The sequence below is a fragment of the Nicotiana tomentosiformis genome, chromosome 5, assembly GCF_000390325.3.
Source record: "Nicotiana tomentosiformis chromosome 5, ASM39032v3, whole genome shotgun sequence".
Taxonomy (NCBI): Eukaryota; Viridiplantae; Streptophyta; class Magnoliopsida; order Solanales; family Solanaceae; genus Nicotiana; species Nicotiana tomentosiformis.
The window spans coordinates 17,405,440-17,426,949 of record NC_090816.1 but is presented as its reverse complement, the minus strand read 5'-3'; the positions used below and the strand labels follow the sequence as shown (position 1 = coordinate 17,426,949).

General features: G+C 39.2%; 1 protein-coding gene across 1 annotated transcript; it reads right to left on the bottom strand.

The window, feature by feature from the left end:
* Positions 1-1,291: 1,291 nt before the first annotated feature.
* On the bottom strand, positions 1,292-2,919 carry LOC104103199 (HMG-Y-related protein A-like). The gene is made up of 2 exons (XM_009611083.4): positions 2,718-2,919; positions 1,292-2,184 (listed from the first exon to the last, which is right to left on the bottom strand). Exons 1-2 carry the CDS (start codon positions 2,757-2,759, stop codon positions 1,741-1,743), a joined length of 486 nt encoding a protein of 161 aa, XP_009609378.1. The 5' UTR covers positions 2,760-2,919; the 3' UTR covers positions 1,292-1,740.
* Positions 2,920-21,510: the final 18,591 nt, after the last annotated feature.

The window sequence follows — 21,510 nt, the reverse complement described above, 5'->3', positions numbered from 1 at the left end:
CTTTAAAATTCTAGATTTGCTTCTCACTAACACTCATAGTATGGTCAAACATCTCTATAGTAGCTTCGTTTGTTCTGATATTTTTTGGCTGCTATAGTGAAGTGTTGTTATAGAAAATATATATTATAACATAACATAAAAATCGATTCCAAAAGAAATATGACTTTTATAGTGAACGAATGTTATACGAGGATGATGTTATAGACATGTATGTATTCATTGCATCCGATCACAGCTTCCACTAACAAATTCTGACCCTTCAACTCAAATCCAGACACATAAGAAGATTCCAACAATCTGCTGCTCCCACCACCAGGAGGCATCAAAGGACTTGTCGTATTAGATCAAGATTCCAACCCCAAGTGGAACCTTAGACAAAGACATGATTATAGTAACAATTTTATATATGGATGAGAGATAATGTCTCCATATAGAGACTATATAGTTCGTACACATGATGTCTTTTGTCCAACAAAACCTGTTAACTCATGACCTTTTAATCCACTACAATGTCTTCATTTCATTGATAAGAGTAGAGCGGATTGCTCTAGTGTTAACTCATGACCTTTTAATCCACTACAATGTCTTCATTTCATTGATAAGAGTAGAGCGGATTGCTCTAGTGATGAACACTCTTCACTTCCAACCAAGAGGTTGTGAGTTTAAGTCATCCCAAAAGCAAGGTGGGGAGTTCTTGGAGGGAGGGAACCGAAGGTCTATCGTAAACAACCTTTCTATCCTAGGGTAGGTAGTAAGGTCGCGTACACACTACCTTTTTCAGACCCCGTGAAATTATATTATTGTTGTTGTAATGTCTTCATTTCATTATCTTCTTATCCAATACATTTTTTCCCCCAACGTGAGCTCCATCAGAAACTCACTTTAGCAGTCACAATCATGAACTAACTCCAAACCCAACCAATGCTAAACAAGTTTACTTTGTACATTTTCTTGTCACAACTCCCATCCATCTAATTCAACAACAATAATAAAAACAAACAGAATTCAAAAAGTTTGGAAAACATTTAATTATAAGACTCAAAAAGTTCAGTTTTTAAGTTTTTAAAGTATGGTGGCATCCAATAATTCAACTACTATTAATTCATCAAATAACCTACTATTACAACACAAGCACGAGTCATGATAAATTTGCCCCACAAAAGTATATGAATCATGCTAATCTTGTAACTGAGATTCAAACCTACAATTTACATATTACTTCAACCACTCAATCACACCTTTGGGACAAGTTAGGACTCCAAACTAAGATAGTTCAATGGTAAAAGGACAGTTTCAAAAATATGCATTCTAATTTTAACATAAAGATAACAGAGTGAAAAGTGCAGCAATTACACATGGTAACAAGCATTACAGATCTCTCTACATTGAATCTTGAACAAAGAGCAACACACGTACACAATCCTACTAGAACTACACAAGTCATAATCCACTACAAGTAGAGGCATTAACCAAGAGGAGATCCTACTAATAAAAGGGCAGCTACACTAAGCTATCACTATACGCAGGATTCGAGAAAGAGCCGGACTGGTCGCAATCTTACCTTGCATTTCTGCAGGAGACTACTTGCACCACTTTGAATCCCTAACTACTAGTCACAAGACAACAACCCTTACTAAAGCAAATACTAATACCTAAATGAAAAGAAAAATAAGACAACTAAGTCATTAAGAGTCATCACCATCAACAGATCTAGTCCAATAATAAGCCTCCAAATTTTTCTCAGCTTTCCTCTACATCATCACCATCTTGTGCAGACTGTGGCCTAACTTTCCTAGGCCTACCCCTAGGCCTCCCTGTGGAATTTGGGGTTGCTGGTGTTGGCTTTGGCTTTTTTGAAGTAGGTGGTGCATTGGGGTCTTTTCTTGGTCTACCTCTCGGCCTTGGTGGTGCAATTTCTGCAGATTCTGCACCAGGTGGCAAAGGAACTTTAGGTTTTGGTGGTCTGCCTCTACCCCTTTTCTGAGGAACATCTGTACCAGGTTTAATGTAATTGTTCTTGAGGAAAATGAGCTCTCCAGTTTGCTTCATGTTGTCCAAATGTAAAGTTAGAAACTCTGAATGATCTTTACCCAGATCTCCATATTTTGATTCAATGTAAGTTGATATTGATGACTTGTTTGAACCCCCTTCTTGATTTAGTGCTTCAATGGCTTCACATATCATCTGTTAAAACAAAACCCAAATCTTTATTTTTGAGATTCTTGTATTTTTTTCTTTCTTTTTCAAGAAACAAACATGCAGATCTGTTAAAAAGCATTCTTGATATCATATATGCTCATGTGGGAACCATTAAAACAGTAAAAATAGTCACTTTAAAACTGCTGATTTGTTCTTCTTTTACAAAAAATTTCTAGGGAATTGAGCAACAATTGCGAAAACTCAAACTTTACAAGCACTAAGTCCTGAAGAATTAGAGAAATATTAAGTGAATAACCTAGTAACAAAGGTAAAAAGCTAGAATTTTTTTCTTGTTTATATTACAATGAGGGTTAAGCGGTTCTTGCATGTAACTTTAAAAATTAAATCTTTCATCAAGATTTAAGGAAAAATCACTGAAATATGTGTAAAAAAATCATTTTTTTTTGTATGTTTGAAAATATAGGACTTTAGGGGTATAATTCTGAGCTAAAAATGTTAAAAAATGAGATGCAAAAAAATGAAAAAAGCAAAAAGGGAAAGTTGAAAGCTTGGTTTACCTCAGGGTACGATGGAGGTTTGTTGAAGCTTTCAGTTGCCATGGCACAGAGAGAGAGAGAGAGAGAGAGAGAGAGAGAGAGAGAGATGTCCCTACAAGAAAGAAGAGTGTCAGCTTCAAAAGCACAGTGGAAAATTGCTACTCATAAACTAGGAATCAAAGAACTAAAGAGAGAATATCTGAACCAGAAAAAAACAAAGTGTACTCTATGGTAAATGAGTGGCTGAAGATTTGGGATAGGAACAAAATCCAACGGTTAAAAATCTTGCTTACATTGTGTTACAAGGATATATGACGTGGCTTTCTTTTTTGTCTTTTTGGGATTCAACAACGGGCTATAAGTTATAGCCCATTTATTTCATTGAACGCTAAGCCCATCTCATAATAGGACTAACATTATAATAGTGCAGCCCACTTAGAAAGGCCCATTCTTTTTTATTCAATAAAGTAGGAGAAAGTACACAAATAGCCATTTTAGAACTGCTATTTAGGAATTAGCCAATACTTATTTTGTTCTGAAAATTTGAACTAAATTTTTTAATTTCAGGACTTTGTATCCAGAAAAATTAAAATAAAAAACTGAAATTCAGAACCCATTGGCTAATTCCTAGATAGAAGTCCTCTAGAATGACTATCTGGTGTCATTTTTTACAATAAAATAAATATTTTTCGAGTTATCTATATTCTAATATTTAGTTATCATATTAAAATAAAGAAAATGACTTTCCAAACTTGTTAGGCGAAAGTCATTTTTCGAAGAACCACTTTGATATTTTACTTCATTACTAAGTATAAATTTTATTTACATTGTACATAAGTTAAATCATTGTGGATAAATCGTGGGCAAGAGATTAATTATACAAGCGTTCACGGTTTTTAAAAAAAAAAAAAAAAGAGGGATATAAAAGGAAAGAATTTTTTAAAGATATGTAAATAAAGTAATTGTTTGACATACTTAAAAATGGGTAGTATGAATAGTTTTTCTAACGTGTTAATTGCAATTGAATTGACAAGGAAAATAGTACAAGTAGAAGATAATATAAAAAAAATTTGATTTTTTTTCAAATGCTTATAGAATAATATTAACAGTTCGTATAACAGTTGCCTCAGTGAAAATAAATTTTTCAAAATTAAAATTGATAAAAATTTAGCGAAGATCAATAGTGTCTAAGAAAAGATTAAATATTGGTTATATTATGGAAAGAGATTGTTGAAAGAAATCGATTATAACAAAATTATTAACAACTGTGCATCTAAAAAACTAGACTTTAAATAAAAATATATATCATACCTTTTTTTAATAAAAATATTTAGGACTCACATTAAATTCTAGCTTTACACATGTGTTTGAGCCTCCCAGCATTTGAGCAATATCTTTTCACTACCCTCATCGATGAACCATTCTAGCAAATGTGAAGTTTGTGAATTCTAACTAACAAATTAAGAGGCTATCTAGCTCAGAATTTAGCCTTTTAATAATTATGGTAGTGGGAAAAAAAATAAAGCAAGACTTTGTTGGCATTTAATTTGACAAAGAAAATTACTTATCTAAATCAGCCATGTTGGAGGAAGTTTAAGTGCGTCTAACTTTGTCAAAGCTATTGATCTATACCAGCCATGTTTGAGGAAATAGAGACAATTTCAGTTTTAGCCGCTTTGCAGAAACTTTTGACAAACTCTAACCCACAAATCTATTATGAAATTTGAAGCTAAAAACTAATTATAATAACTAGCCAAAAATTTAAAGGTAGGTACACCCTTTCCCTTTTACAGCTTTTATCTGTACCATCACAAGCCCTTCGTTACGTCTTGTGCACTGCCTTAGCATTAAGCTCGTCGATCGAGCCTCTACCGCCGCTGACGGTACCACTGTCCTCAGCACATCATATAGCACACTTGCAATTTGATAGATCTTAGCCATTTCTTCTCTAATAAAGCAACCAAGGTCAACCCATAATTAAATGAACAACGGTAGGCCATTACGAAAGAATTCCAAAAAGGTCATGAAATTTAGCTAGCGTTTGACTATAGATTCTTAAATTTATTTTGAAAAATTTGATTTGGGTAAAATTTGGTTTGAAGATGAAAATGTGTTTGTATATCTGTTTTGGGTGAAGTTTGGTTTGGAAAAATATAAAATATGTCTTATACCCACAAGTTTTAAAAACTATCACAAATACCCAACGGTACCATTATCAATAACATTCATTATATTATCGCAAACCATAGTCCTGAACATAAATAAATTTGATACAAAATTATTATTTTTATAATGAATTACATGATACACTATCAGATGACCGAGAAAATGAAACAACATCATTACAAAATAATAAATGGTGGGCTCTTTTATAAAATATAAAAGTTTGGGGCAATTTTTAAAAAATATAATAGTAATATTTTGGCCCAAAACCAGCTATTGAGCTGATTTTGGAATTTGAGATTTCAAATTTGGGATTTGGCCAAATTATAAGTAAAATCTATGGCCAAACGGGTCTTTAGGTTGAAGTCTCACGGTTTCTTTGTTTGATGGCCATCTTTGATATTTTTCTCATAGAAGTTCTAGTAGAATTTCTGAATTTCTCTAGGATCATTTCTTGCAAGTTGAGGAACCTTTTCCCCATTTTCAAAATTCTATCCTCAAATTCCTTAATTAGACGGGGGAAACAATAATAGATTAATGTATTATGATCAAAATAGAGTTAGAATTAGTTACCCAATAGTTCTCCTTCAAAATCCCTCGAGAAATCGTCTCTCACCGAGCTCTAAATCGAATTTTGTGTTATGAAATTTCAAACCCTCGAAATTTCCTTTTTTGCCCAGCGATCATCGCACCTGCGGCCTTTTCTCGCACCTGCGGATACCGCGCTTGCGGTCCAAACGGCGCATCCGCGCATTTCATTTACCTCCTCTGGCTCCGCATCCTGCGATGAAAGGGACGCACCTGCGCGTGCGCGCCTGCAAAAATCCCTTCCGCTTCTGCGGACCTTGCGCACATGCGATGACCCTAACGCATCTGCGGGCATCGCAGATGCGAAATTCACCTCGCACCTGCGACCCCTGGCACTCCTCCACTTTCTACTTCTGCTCTTGCCCCTCCGCACGTGCAATCCCGCACATGCGGTCTCTCCACCGCAAGTGCGAAAATACTAGAAGCCTGAAGAGTTCAGCAGCAACACAAATCTAACTTTTTGATCCGTTAAGCACTCGAAACTTACCCGAGGCCCCCAAGACCTCAACCAAACATACCAACCAATCCTAAAACGCCATATGAGCTTAGTCGAGCCTTCAAACAACATCGAACAATACCAAAATCATGAATTAAGCCGGATTCAAGCCTAAGAATTTTAGAATTTACCAACTTCTACAAACGACGCTGAACCACATCAAATCTTGTCCGAATGACCTCAAATTTTGCACACATGTCACAAATGACACTACAAACCTACAATCACTTTCGGAATTCCATTCCGAGCTTGATATCAAAATTTTCACTATCGGGCGAAATCGCAGAAAAACTAACTTTCGCCAATTCAAGCCTAAATCTACTACAGACCTCCAAAACATATTCCGAATATGCTCCTAAGCTCAAAATCACTCAACGGAGCTAACAGAGTCGACGAAATTCCATTCCGGATCCGTCTTCATACAGTTCTGACTACGGTCTAATTTCTAAGGCTTAAACTTACAACTAGGGATTAAGTGTCCCAAAACTCCCCGAATTGCATAACCAATCACTTTGACAAATCTCAAAAGAAGAAACAAGCGTGGGGAAAGCAGATATTAGGGGATCGGGGCTCTAATTCTCAAAATGACCGGTCGGGTCGTTACATCCCCCTCTCTTAAAACAATCGTTCGTCCTCGAATGAGTATAAAAACATACCTGAAACTGTGAAAAGATGAGGGTACTGGTTGCGCATATCCTGCTCGGTCTCCCAAGTCGCCTCCTCGACTTCTGACCTGCCTGTCCAAAATGGCTACTGGCTCCTCAACATAAGATAGATTCTTGTCCAACTGGACTGAGCTGAAATCCAATACATGAGTCGGATAACCGTGATATTTCCGGAGCATAGACATGTGAAATACCGGGTGAATTCCTGCTAGACTGGCAGGCAAGGCAAGCTCATAAGCAACCTCCCTAACGTACCGCAATATCTCAAAAGGTCCAATGAACCTCGGGCTCAGCTTGCCCTTCTTCCTGAATCTCGAGACGCCCTTCATAGGCGATACCTGAAGCAAGACCCGCTCGCCAACCATAAATGCCAAATCACGAACCTTCCGGTCCGCATAACTCCTCTGCCTGAACTGGGTTGTGCGAAGTCTCTCCTGAATCACCTTCACCTTATCCAGGGCATCCTAGACCAAATATGTACCCAAGACTCGGGCCTCGCCTGACTCAAACCATCCCACTGGGGACCGGCAATGCCTACCATACAAAGCCTCATACGGTGCCATCTGAATGTTAGACTGGTAACTGTTGTTGTAAGCAAACTCTAAAAGTGGCAAGTATTGGTCCCATGACCCTCCGAACTCTATCACACAGGCAGGGAGCATATCCTCAAGAATCTAAATCATGCGCTCGGACTGCCCATCCATCTGAGGGTGAAAGGTTGTGCTCAGCTCCACCCTAGTACCCAACTTCTGATGTACGGCTCTCCAAAACCGTGATGTGAACTGTGTACCTCTGTCTGAAATGATGGATACTGGAATACCATGAAGACGGACAATCTCTCTAATATAAATCTCAACCAACCTCTCAAAAGAATAAGTGGCCAACACTGGAATAAAATGAGCTGACTTGGTCAGCCGATCCACGATTACCCAAATAGCATCGAACTTTCTCAAAGTCCATGGAAGTCCAACTACAAAGTCCATGGTGATCCGCTCCCACTTCCACTCTAGGATCTCTAACCTCTGAAGTAATCCACCCAGCCTCTAGTGCTCATATTTGACCTACTGACAGTTGAGACACTTGGCCACAAACCCAACTATATCCTTCTTCATCCTCCTCCACCAGTAGTGCTGTCTCAGATCCTGGTACATCTTCGTGGCATCGGGATGAATGGAGTACCACGAGCTGTGGGCCTCCTCGAGAACTAATTCCCGAAGCCCATCTACATTGGGCACACAAATTTGACCCTGCATCATTATCACGTCATCATCACCTATAGTCACATCTCTGGCATCACCCCGTCGGGCCCTGTCCTGAATAACTAGAAGATGAGGATCATCATACTGGTGCTCCCTGATACGGTCATAAAGAGAAGACCGAGCAACCACATAAGCTAATACCTGGCTAGGCTTTGAAATATTCAATCTCACGAATTTACTGGCTAAGGCATGAATATCCAAGGCTAAGGGCCTCTCAGTTGCCGGAAGATATGCCAAACTCCCCAAACTCTCTGCTCGGCGACTCAAGGCATCGGCCACTACATTCGTCTTCCACAGATGGTACAATATAGTGATATCATAGTCTTTAAGTAGCTCCAACCACCTCCGCTGACGCAAATTAAGGTCCTTCTGCTTGAACAAGTGCTACAAACTCCGGTGATCAGTGTAGATCTTATAAGGAACACCGTACAAATAATGACGCCAGATCTTCAGGGCATGAACAATAGCTGCTAACTCGATATCATAGAACAGATAATTCTTCTCATGCACCTTCAATTGTCTAGACGCATGGGCAATCACCCTACAGTCCTGCATCAATACCGCTCCAAGGCCAATCCTCGAGGCATCACAATAGATAGTGTAGGACCCCGAACCTGTAGGCAATACTAATACTGGGGCTGTAGTCAAAGCTATCTTGAGCTTCTGAAAGCTCTCCTCACACTCCTTAGTCCACCTGAACGGAGCACCCTTCTGGGTCAGCCTGGTTATAGGTGCTGCAATGGATGAAAATCCCTCCACAAAGCGACGGTAATACCCCGACAAACCAAGGAAACTGCGGATTTCCATAGCTAATGATGGTCTAGGCCAACTCTGCATTGCCTCTACCTTCTTCGGATCTACCTTGATCCCATCACAAGACACTATGTGGCCCAAGAATACCACTGAATCAAGCCAGAATTCATACTTAGAAAATTTTGCATACAACCTCTTCTCCTTTAAAGTCTGAAGCACGGTCCTCAGGTGCTGCTCATGATCTTCCCAAGACCGGGAATATACCAGGATATCATCAATAAATACAATAACGAAGGAATCAAGATAAGGCCGGAACACACTGTGCATCAAATGCATAAAGGCTGTCAGGGCATTGGTCAGCCCAAATGACATGACAAGAAAGTCATAGTGACCATATATGGTCCTGAAAGCAGTCTTCGGGATATCCGGCTCCCGAATCTTCAACTGATGATATCCAGAATACAAGTCAATCTTGGAAAACACCCTGGCACTTTGTAACTGATCAAATAAATCATCGATGTGAGGCAAAAGATACATGTTCTTCACTGTAACCTTGTTCAATTGCCGATAATCAACACACATATGCATAGAACTATCATTCTTCTTCACAAATAAGACTGGAGCACCCCAAGGTGATACATTGGGCCTGATGAAACCCTTATCAAGCAACTCCTGGAACTGCTTCTTCAACTCCTTCAACTCATGAGGACCCTTACGGTAAGGAGGAATAGATATGGGCTGAGTGCCCGACAATAAATCAATGTCGAAATTAATATTTCTATCGGGCAGCATACCCGGAAGATCAGCTGGAAACACATCAGGGGAGTCCCTCACTACTGGGACTGACTCAACTGTAGGGGTATTAATACTGACATCTCTCACATAGGCCAAATATGCATCACACCCCTTCTCAACTATTCGCTGAGCCTTAAGAAATGAAATGACCCTGCGGGGAGTATACTCTAAGGTACCTCTCCACTCTAATCTCGGCAAGCCTGGCATAGTCAGCGTCACGGTCTTAGCGTGACAATCAAGAATAACATAATGGGACGACAACCATTCCATGCCCAAGATAAAATCAAAATCTACCATACTGAGTAATGACAAATCGGCTATGGTCTCAAAACCACTAAGAGCAATCAAACATGGCCGATATACGCAGTCCACAATGAGAGAATCTCCCACAAGAGTATATACATAAACAGGTGGACTCAAAGAATCCCGAGATATCCCCAAATATGGAGCAAAATAAGAAGACACATATGAATACGCAGAGCCTGGGTCAAATAATACTTATGCATCCCTATGACAGACAGGGATGATACTTGTGATGACTGAATCTGAAACAACAGCCTCTGAACGGGCTAGAAGGGCATAGTACCTGGCCTGGCCTCCCCCTCTAGGGCGACCTCGACCTCCCCGACCTCCATCTCGAGCTGGATAAGGAGGTGGGGTGGCAGCTGGGGCTGGAAGAATGGTCGGAGGAACCGGTGGAGCATATTGAGGCTGATAAGTCTGTGAAGGTGCACCCCTCCTGGATATGGGGCAATCTCTAACCATGTGATGAGTGTCACCACACTCAAAACAACCCCTCGGAGGATGCGGAGGCTGAGATTGACTCGGACCTGGCATGCTGGACTGGCCGGTAATAGCACCTAGATCAGGAGGCATACTGGATACTGGCGGTGCATAATAGGGCTCCTGAGGTCTAGGAGGAGCTGGAACACTGCTGGTTGCAGGAAGAGCTGACTGAATAGGGCGACTCACAAAACCCCTACCATAGCATGCTGCTGGTGCACGAGTTCCTGAATAATAACCAGTCTCTCGAGAACTCTTGGCCTCTCTCTCCTCTCTGTCACGGGCGAACATGCCCTCTACTCTCCTGGCAATGCTCATTGCCTGCTGATAAGTGATGTCCATCTCCAACTCCCTGGCCATACTGGTCCGAATACTAGGGTGGAGTCCCTCAATGAAGCGACGAACCCTCTCTCTGACTGTAGCAACCAGAGCCAGTGTATGGCGAGCTAACTCACTGAAATGGACTGCATACTCCGATACAGTCATAGCAACCTGACACAACTGCTCAAACTTTGCGCGCCAAGCATCCCTGAGGCTTTGAACATCTCTAAAAACTGAGTCCAAGTGAGTGAGGTTGCCTCGTTCGGACTACTCAGCTCATAGGCACACCACCACTGAAATGCCGCTCCCCTCAGCTGGAAAGCAGTGAAAGAAACCTCACTTGTCTCCACAATGCCCATAGTGCGGAGAATACGATGACACTCCTCAAGAAAACCCAGAGCATCATTTGAAGGTAGTCCGCTGAAAGTTGGTGGGTGGTACTTCTTATACCTCTCAGGTCTGAGATGCTCTACCTCAGAAGCAGCTACCCTGGTCTCATGTTGAACCGGAGCCGCTGGGGGCATAGGAATATACTCTGGGGCCTGATCAACCTGGACTCTCTGCTCAGGAGTGCGGGTTGCGGGAGTTTGTGCCCCTCCCCCAGCCTGAGATGTAGCGGGAGCTATCGAAAAAAGTCCAGCCTAAGCCAGAGTGTTGAACATGCTCATGAACTGAGTTAAAGTCTCCTGGACGGCTGGACTAGCAATATGGATCTCCGGTGTTGGCCCTCCAGCTGGAGCTGCCGGGGGCTCCTCTAAAGCAGCTCTCGCAGGTGCTCGGGCTTCACCACGTGGTCGTCCTCTACCCCGAACCCGGCCTTTGGCGGCTCTGGCATGGGGCTCGGGTGCTTGATCGTCGGTCCTCCCGGTACGGGTCCTCACCATCTTTGAGAAAGAATAGAATAGAGTTTTAGAAATTTTGATATCAATAACTCACACGACAAGGAAATCAAAGGAATATGATTGTTCTTAACGGTTACAAAGCCTCCCGAAGATTAATACGGACGTCTCCGTACCGATCCGCGAGACTCTAATAAACCCGCTTGTGACTCGCGACTCCTATGAACCTAGGGCTCTGATACCAACTTGTCACGACCCAAATTAACCCTTCGTAAGGTGTCATGACGACACCTAGTATTTACGACTAGGTAAGCCTAATATTACGAAAAATGTAAAGAAAACACAACATTTTAAAGATAAATAGCATATTGTGAATAACCAAAAGTAGTACCACTCGGCATATACAAAATAATTTTCCAAGACCCGGAATATCACTAAGTCACAAGCTACTATAATCTATGTAGATCTATACAAAAGTCTGAAGATAATAAAGAAAGTCTCTAGGCGAGGGACTAGAAGGGGACTCCGAGGATCTGCGAACGCAAGCAAAAGTACCTTGAAATCTCCTAGAATCAGCAGCACGCACTAACCCTGAGGCTGATAGCTCGTACATGGATCTGCACACGAAAACATGTGCAGGAAAGGGCATGAGTATACCACAATGGTACCCAGTAAGTGCCAAGTCTAACCTCGGTCGAGTAGTGACGAGGTCATGTCAAGGCCCTACCGGAGTAAATATAATTTAGTAAACAACAAAAGATATAAGTAAGTTTTTTTCGGTAAACAGTTAAGGAAAATTTCTCGAAATTTTAACAGTCAAGGGAGTCCTCGGCATAGAACAAGGTAAACACAATGTGAAATCTCCCGGGATACCATCCCGTAATTCCGAATGATTATGCAGAACAGGGAGATCTCCTGGAATACGTCTGTAGTCCCAAAGTAAATATGCAGTATTGGGGGATCTCCCGAAATACGTCCGTAGTCCCAAAATAAATATGCAAGACATGGAGGATCTCCCGAAATACGTTCGTAGTCCCAATTTAAATAGGCAAGACAGGGGGATCTCCCGGAATACGTCTGTAGTCCCAATTTAAATATGCAAGAGAGGGGGATCTCCCGGAATGCGTCCGTAGTCCCAATTTAAATAGGTATGGCAGGGGGATCTCCCAGAATACGTCCGTAGTCCCAATTTAAATATGCAAGACAGGGGGGTATCCCGGAACGCTTCTGTAGTCCCAATTTAAATATGCAAGACAAGGGGATCTCCCGGAATACGTCTGTAGTCCCAATTTATATATGCAATGCAAGATAAATGACATGTATGATATCAAATTATACAGTTTACACTAACCACAGATAAGGAAAATAGGGATTTAACTAAGCTTGGCGCACAAAATATCAAATGGGCAGTTAAAACACATAAGCATGCTTTTCTAGTCTAAGCTAAATAATTAAACATATTTGTTCAATTTAATAAGAGAAAATAATTTATGATTTAAAAATAATAAACGGGATTTTTGCAATAACAACCCGTATACGTACTCGTCTCCTCACTTACACGGTGCCCACACATCAAATAATATCAAAATATACTAAGGGAAAGTCCCCAACACAAGGCTAGGCACGCCACTTATCTCGAACCGCTCAAATCAACTCGATACCACGCTCTTGCCACGAGTATCCAACTCTGAATGGCCCGAATCTATTCAAATTAATTGTATAATATAAATATAATTACAAGTAACTAATTAATTCGAAGCTAAAGCGTGAAATTAGGGAAAACGTCCAAAAGGTCTCCCCGGGCCCACGTCTCGAAATTGGGTAAAACTTACAAATTATGAACACCCATTCACTCACAAGTTCACTCGAATAAAAATCATCTAAATCCGACGTTAAATTCCCATTCAAATCTCAGATTTTCAATTTGGGAACCTTTTCCCACATTTTCAAACTCTTACCCTCAAATTCCTTAATTAGACGGGGAAAATAATAATAGATTAATGTATTATGATCAAAATAGAGTTAGAATTAGTTACCCAATAGTTCTCCTTCAAAATCCTTCAAGAAATCGTCTCCCACCGAGCTCTAAATCAAATTTTGTGTTATGAAATTTCAAACCCTCGAAATCCCCTTTTCTACCCAGCGATCCTCGCACCTGCGGCCGTTTCTCACACCTGCGGATACTGCACCTGCGGTCCAAATAACGCATATGTGCATTTCATTTACCTCCTCTGCCTCCGCACCTGCGATGAAAGGGCTGCACATGCGCGTGCGTGCCTGCGGAAATCCCTTCCGCTTCTGCGGACCTTGCGCACATGCGATGACCCTAACGCATCTGCGGGCATCGCAGATGCGGAATTCACCTCACACATGCGACCCCTGGCACTCCTCCACTTTCCGCTTCTGCGCTTCCCCCTCCACACGTGCGATCCCGCACCTGCGGTCTCTCAACCGTAGGTGCGAAAATACCAGATGTCTGAAGACTTCAGCATCAACACAAATCCAATTTTTCGATCCGTTAAGCACTCAAAACTCACCCGAGGCCCCCCGGGACCTCAACCAAACATACTAACCAATCCTAAAACACCATACGAGCTTACTCGAGCCTTCAAACTACATCGAACAATACCAAAATCATGAATTAAGCATAGATTCAAGCCTAAGAATTTTAGAATTTTCAAAATTCTACAAACGTCGTCGAACCATATCAAATCTAGTCCGAATGACATTAAATTTTGCACACAGGTCACAAATGACACTACGAACCTACAGTCACTTTTGGAATTCCATTCTGAGCTTGATATCAAAATTTTCACTATCGGTTGAAATCGCTGAAAAACTAACTTTCGCCAATTCAAGTCTAAATCTACTAGAGACCTCCAAAACATATTCTGAACGCTCTCCTAAGCTCTAAATCACTCAACGGAGCTAACAGAGTCAACTGAATTCCACTCCGGATTTGTCTTCACACAGTTCCGACTACGATCAAATTTCTAAGGCTTAAACTCACAACTATGGAATAAGTGTCCTAAAACTCCCTGAATTCCATAACCAATCACTCCGGCAAATTCCAAAAGCAGAAACAAGTGTGGGGAAAGCAGATATTAGGGGATCGATGCTCTAATTCTCAAAATGACTGGCTGGGTCATTACACCCAAGGGCTCGGGTGAGTTTCGGATATGCTACGAGATGATTTTGAACTTAAAAAATTTGGTTTTTGAGCTTCTGCTGTCATCTGGTGCATTCTGCTTAGCGATTGCGAAGCCATTCCTGCGATTGCGAAGAGAAAATTTAAGCCGTGAGTTTTACTCTTCGCGTTCGCGAAGATAGGCACGCGAACGCGAAAGCGAAAGGCTAGCTCCCAGTGCACTATGAACGCGAGCTCAAATCTGCGATCGCGAAGAAGGAATGAGGTAGAAGCTGAAGCACCGAAATTGTGCTACGCGATCGCATAAACCTGTACGCATCGCGTAAGGCTGAGAAAAATTGTTCTCTGCGATCGCATGGCCTTATACGCGATCGCGTAGTGTTAAACAAACCTGGACAAATATTGTTCTACGCGATCGCGAATGAATTTCCGCGATCGCGATGAATAAAAATCTGAAAAAAATAGAACTTAAGTTGGGGAAATAGGGTTTCGACCCATTTTTAACCATTTCCAATTTTTGAGCTCGGGTAAGGTGATTCTTGGGCGATTTTTACGGGAAAATATTGGGGTAAGTGTTCCTTATCCTATATTGATTATATTTCATGATTCCATACTCATTTATATCTTGAATCCGTGAATTTATGGAGGAAAATCAGATTTTTATAAAATCTTCCAAAAACGAAAATTTAAGATTTGAAGGACCATTTGACATCGGAATTTGATAAATTTTGTATAGTTGGACTCGTATCAGAATGGGTGTTCTGATTTCGTAAGTTTTTTTCGAGATTTGAGACGTGAGTCCCACTATCGAATATTTAAATGAATTTTGGATTTTTATCCGAAAAATTATTAAATTCATATGGAATTAATTCCTACGATTCGTATTGAGTATATCGAATTGTTTGTGAATAGATTTGAAGCTTTTGGAGATAAATTTAAAAGGAAAAGTTGTGGTTGAGTAATTGATTGGAATTTGCAAAGCAAGGTAAGTGTCGTGGTTAACCTTGACTTGAGGGAATAGAACCCTTAAATTATTTTTTATGTGAAATGCATGTGAACGACGTATAAGCGAGGTGACAAGTGTCTATACGTTGTCAAATTAATTGTTTGCCTACTTACTTGAAAAATCATAAAATATTTTAAATCACGAATTAATTGTTATAAAAATTATTTCTCTCATATTCTTTGTCAAATATTAATTCTTGAATTCTTGCATTAATTGTTACATGCTATTTGAATTATGTGTCTTAATTGTTATTTGACATTTAGCATATTAAATATTAAACTACCTATTTTCTACTTGATTTCCATAATAACTTGCTATTTGTCATTGTTTGTTTTATATTAAATCATAATTATTGTATGCTTGTTGTCTTATAATTTTATATTAATTATTGCATTTATTAGGAAATTTCTTTTATACGAATTGATTGAAATAGATATATTGGAGGATCGGGTTGCAAGCCGCAACAGACTTATTAAAAGTTCATGTTGGAGAATCGGATTGCACGCCGCAATAGACTTATTTAAAAGTCAATATTGGGGGATCGGATTGCACGCCGTAACAGACTTATTTAAAAGTCAATATTGAGGGATCAGATTGCACGCCGCAACAGATTTATTTAAAAGTCTATATATACTTGATTGAAATAAATATATGACAGACTTATTTAAAAGTCAATATTGGGGGATCAGATTACACGCCACAATAGACTTATTTAAAAGTCAATATCGGGTCGTGACAGTTGCAACATTGAATATAATGGTGTCTATTAAAGCAGAAAGAAAGCAATACGGTACCTACAATTCTGTGATTCATTTTATGTTCGTTTGATAACCAAAAGTTGATGCCTTGATCATTCAGTTTAATTAATTTCGTTTTCTTTTGCGGCTTTCATTTTTACAGATTATAATATTGACTTGAGCACAAGAAAATTGTCCTTTTCCAATTTGAATTTCTTATACAGATTCTTTAGGTCGTTATTAGGAGGGAGTAAAATCTCATCTTACGCTTTTAATTGTTTGAAACTAGAAGACAACATGTTTCCCCCATTTTGGCAGTTACCTTATTTAAATAGCCCAAACGTCTTTAAATATGATTAACCAACTATCCTCTACCATCATAATTGATATTAATTACTATTAATAAAATATATCCATTTGTGTGTTCTTTTGTGGCATCAAACTTTAATTATCCAATACTTTTCATTTAGTGCTTGTATAATATTGTTATCTTACTAGAGGTAACATATATATGCATGGTTCCTCTCTTGCATGAATACCTATTTATTTGTTGACATTTTTTGGCTTTCTTATTCTTCAAATCTCAAAAGTCTTTAAATACTATTACTAATACATGTACTTAATACTCCATAATTTATGATAGTATTTAAATAGGGATGGAATTGAGAAGATTGCATTAACTCCCCAGCATACTGTCATTATATATAAAAGTACAAAAAGTTCGATACTTTTTTTAGATTTATTCCTATTTTAGTTCTAATATAAAAGTTCGATATATATATATATATATATATATATATATATATATATATATATATATATATTAAATTTGAAAAAAAGTTATTTGGTGGATTCACTTTTTGCCGCACGAAGCGCTGATAAGTTAACTAGTTATAATAAAAACTGGAAACGTGGACATAATACCAAGTACCAGAAATAGTTCTAATTACTACTAACTAATAGGGAAAAGCTCACTCAGAATTCAGAACAGAGATGATTCTAGGATTTAAATCCTATGGGTTCAATTTTTGAAATTTTTAGCATCGAACACATTATATATTTAAAGTTATGGGTTCATATCTACTATTTTTGCAATTTTAATGAATTTTTACATATAAATTTTTATTCCGCGTCGAAAATTATGGGTTCAATTTCTATAGTCCCTCAAAATTTTAATAGTCCATATTTTTCTCTATTGACACAAAATGTTCCTCGGCCCAAATATATTATATCTAATAGCCCGAAATGTCTATTTTGTATATTTTTTATATAGTGACAGTCTATTTTGTATATTTTTTTGGTCTAGTGACAGTCTATTTTGTATATATTTTATATAGTGACAGTCTATTGTATATAAATTGTATAGTGACAGTCTATTTTATATAATTTTTGTATAGTGACAGTCAAAATATATTTTGTATAGTGACAGTCTATTGTATATAAATTATATAGTGACAGTGTATTTAGTATATTTTTGTATAGTGACAGTCTATTTTGTATAGTGACAGTCTATTTAGTATATTTTTTGTATAGTGACAGTCTATTATATATAAATTGTATAGTGACAGTCTATTATATATAAATTGTATAGTGACAATCTATTTTGTATATAAATCCTCTTAATGATTAGCAGGACACAAATTTTATACAGTTTTTGACGTTTTGGGCGTTTTCCCTAATTTCACGATTTAGTTTCGAATTAATTAGTTAAATTAGTTACTTGTAGTTATATTTACATTATGCAATTAATTTGAATAGATTCGGGCCATTCGGAGTTGGATACTCGTGGAAAAAGCGTGGTATCGAGTTGATTTGAGCGGTTTGAGGTAGGTGGCTTGCCTAACCTTGTGTTGGGGACTTTTCCCTTAGGATATTTTGATATTATTTGATGTGTGGGCGCCGTGTACGTGAGGTGACGAGTACGTACACGGGCTGTTATTGCAAAAATCTCGTTTATCCTTTTTAAATCATAAATTATTTTCTCTTATTAAATTGCACTAATATGTTTAATTGTTTAGCATAGACTAGAAAAGCATGCTTATATGTTTTAACTGCCTATTTGATATTCTGTGCGCCATGCTTAGTTAAATCCCTATTTTCCTTATATGTGGTTAGTGTAAACTGTATAATTCAATGTCATGCATATCATTTATCTTGTATTGCATATTTAAATTGGGACTACAAACGTATTCCGGGAGATTCCCTTGTCTTGCATATTTAAATTGGGACTACAGACGCATTCCGGGGGATCCCACTGTCTTCTATATTTAAATTGAGACTACGGACGTATTCCGGGAGATCCCCATGTCTTGCCTATTTAAATTGGGACTACACACGCATTCCGGGAGATCCCTCTGTCTTGCATATTTAAATTGGGACTACGGACGTATTCCGGGAGATCCCCTTGTCTTGCATATTTAAATTGGGACTACGGACGTATTCCGGAAGATCCCCTTGTCTTGCCTATTTAAATTGGAACTACAGACATATTTCGGGAGATCCCCCTGTCTTGCATATATATTTTGGGACTACGAACGTATTTCGGGAGATCTCTCAGCATTGCATATTTACTTTGGGACTACGGACGTATTCCGGAAGATCCCCTTGTACTGCATAATCATTCAGAACTACGGGACGGTATCCCGGGAGATTTCACATTGTGTTTACCTTGTTCTGAGCCGAGGGCTCCCTTGACTGTAATTTTCGAGAAATTTTCCTTAGCTGTTTATCGAAAAAAGCTTACTTATATCTTTTGTTGTTTACTAAATTATATTTACTCCGGTAGGGCTTTGACCTGACCTCGTAACTACTCGACTGAGGTTAGGCTTGGCACTTACTGGGTACCATTGTGGTGTACTCATGCCCTTTCCTGCACATATTTTCGTGTGCAGATCCATGTACGAGCTATCAACCTCGGGGTTAGTGCGTGCTGCTGATTCTAGGAGACTTCAAGGTACTTCTGCTTGCGTCCTCAGATCCTCGGAGTCCCCTTATACTCCCTCGCATAGAGACTTTCTTTATTATCTTCAGACTTTTGTATAGAGCTACATAGATTATAGCAGTTTGTGACTTAGTGATATTTCGGGTCTTGAAAAATTATTTTGTATATGTCGAGTGGTACTACTTTTGGTTATTCACAATTTGCTGTTTATCTTTAAAACGATGTGTTTTCTTTACATTTTTCGTAATATTAGGCTTACCTAGTCGTAAAGACTAGGTGCCGTCACGATACATTACGGAGGGTTAATTTGATTCGTGACATCGGGGCTCCAAACCAAACATGCACCCAAGTCCTAAAATATCATATAAACTTGCTTGCGCGATCAAATTGCCAAAATAATACCTAGAACTACGAATCAGACATTAAATCAAAGGAAGTTTACAAGAAAACTTTAAAACTTATATTTTCACAATCGGACGTCTGAATCACGTCAAATCAACTCCGATTCTCACCAAATTCGGCAGACAAGTCATAAATATTATAGTAGACCTATACTGGGGTCCGAAACCAAAATACGGACCCGTGGTCAATAAATCCAACATCAGTAATTTCTTAAAAATTATTAAGCTTTCAAGCTTTTAATTTTTCATTCAAATTCCATATCTCGGGATAGGGACCTCGGAATTCGATTTCGGGCATACGCCCAAGTCCCAAATCACGATACGAACCTACTGAAACTATCAAAATATTGATCCATATCCGTTTGTCAAAATATTGACCAAAGTCAACTCAGTTGAGTTTTAAGGCTTTAGTTCACATTTTAATGCATTTTTCACATAAAAATATTCCGGAAAATTTTACGGACTTCGCATGCAAGTTGATGAGTGACAAATAATGCTTTTAAAGGTCTTATAATACATAATTAATTATTAGGTTTAAAGATGACATTTTGGGTCATCACATTCTCCACCTCTAAAACAAACGTTCGTCCTCGAACGAAGTTAGAAAAAGTACATGTGCTGGAGAAAAGGTGTGGATATTTACTCAGCATGTCTGACTCAGACTCCCAGGTAGATGCCTCTACTGGCTGACCTCTCCAGTGCACTCGAATTGAAGGATAACTCTTAGACCTCAACTGTCAGACCTGCCGGGCTATAATAGCCATCGACTCCTCCTCGTAAGTCAAATCTTTGTCCAATTGGACTAAGCTGAAATCTAACACATGGGACGGATCACCATGATATTTCCGGAGCATAGACACATGGAACACCGGATGAACCACTGATAAACTAGGTGGTAATGCAAGCCTTTAGGCTACTTCACTCACCCTTTCAAGAATTTCAAAGGGTCCGATATACCTAGGGCTCAACTTGCCCTTCTTTCCGAACCTCGTTACACCTTTCATAGGTGAAACTTGGAGCAATATTCTTTCTCCAATCACGAATGCAATATCATGAACTTTACGGTCGGCATAACTCTTTTGCGTACACTAAGCTGTGAGAAGTCGATCTTGAATAACTTTGACCTTATCCAAGGCATCCTGTACCAAATCGGTACCCAACAACCGAGCCTCTCCCGGTTCAAATCAACCAACTGGCGATCGGCATCGTCTTCCGTATAATGCCTCATATGGAGCCATCTGAATGCTTGACTGGTAGCTATTATTATAAGCAAACTCCTCAAGTGGCAAAAAATGATTCCAAGAGCCTCCAAAGTCTAGAACACAAGCACGAAACATATCTTCCAATATCTGAATTGAGCGCTCTGACTGTCCGTCTGTCTGTGGATGAAATGTTGTACTAAACTCAACCCGCGTGCCTAACTCACGTTGTACAACCCTCCAAAAGTGTGAGGTAAACCGCGTATCTCGATCTGAAATAATAGACACGGGCACACCGTGAAGGCGGACAATCTCACAAATGTAAATTTCAGCTAATCTCTTTGAAGAATAGATAACTGCCACTGGAATGAAATGTGGTGACTTGGTCAACCTGTCCACAATGACCCAGACAGCTTCAAACTTTCTCTGAGTCCGTGGGAGCCCAACAACAAAATCCATAGTGATACGCTCCCACTTCCACTCAGGAATTTCTAACTTCTGAAGCAAACTATCATGTGTCTGATGCTCATACTTAACTTGCTGACAATTCAGACACTGAGCTACATATGCAACTATATCCTTTTTTTTCATTCTCCTCCACCAATAATGTTGCCGTAAATCTTGATACATTTTAGCGGTACCTGGATGAATAGAATACCTGAAACTGTGTGCCTCTTCAAGGATTAATTCACGAAGTCCGTCAATATTAGGCACACAAAT

Coding starts and splice junctions, on each gene's coding strand:
- LOC104103199 (XM_009611083.4), bottom strand. CDS start 2,759: ATGGCAACTGAAAGCTTCAACAAACCTCCATCGTACCCTGAG. Junction 2,185..2,717: donor AACCTCCATCGTACCCTGAG/GTAAACCAAGCT, acceptor TTGTTTTAACAG/ATGATATGTGAAGCCATTGA.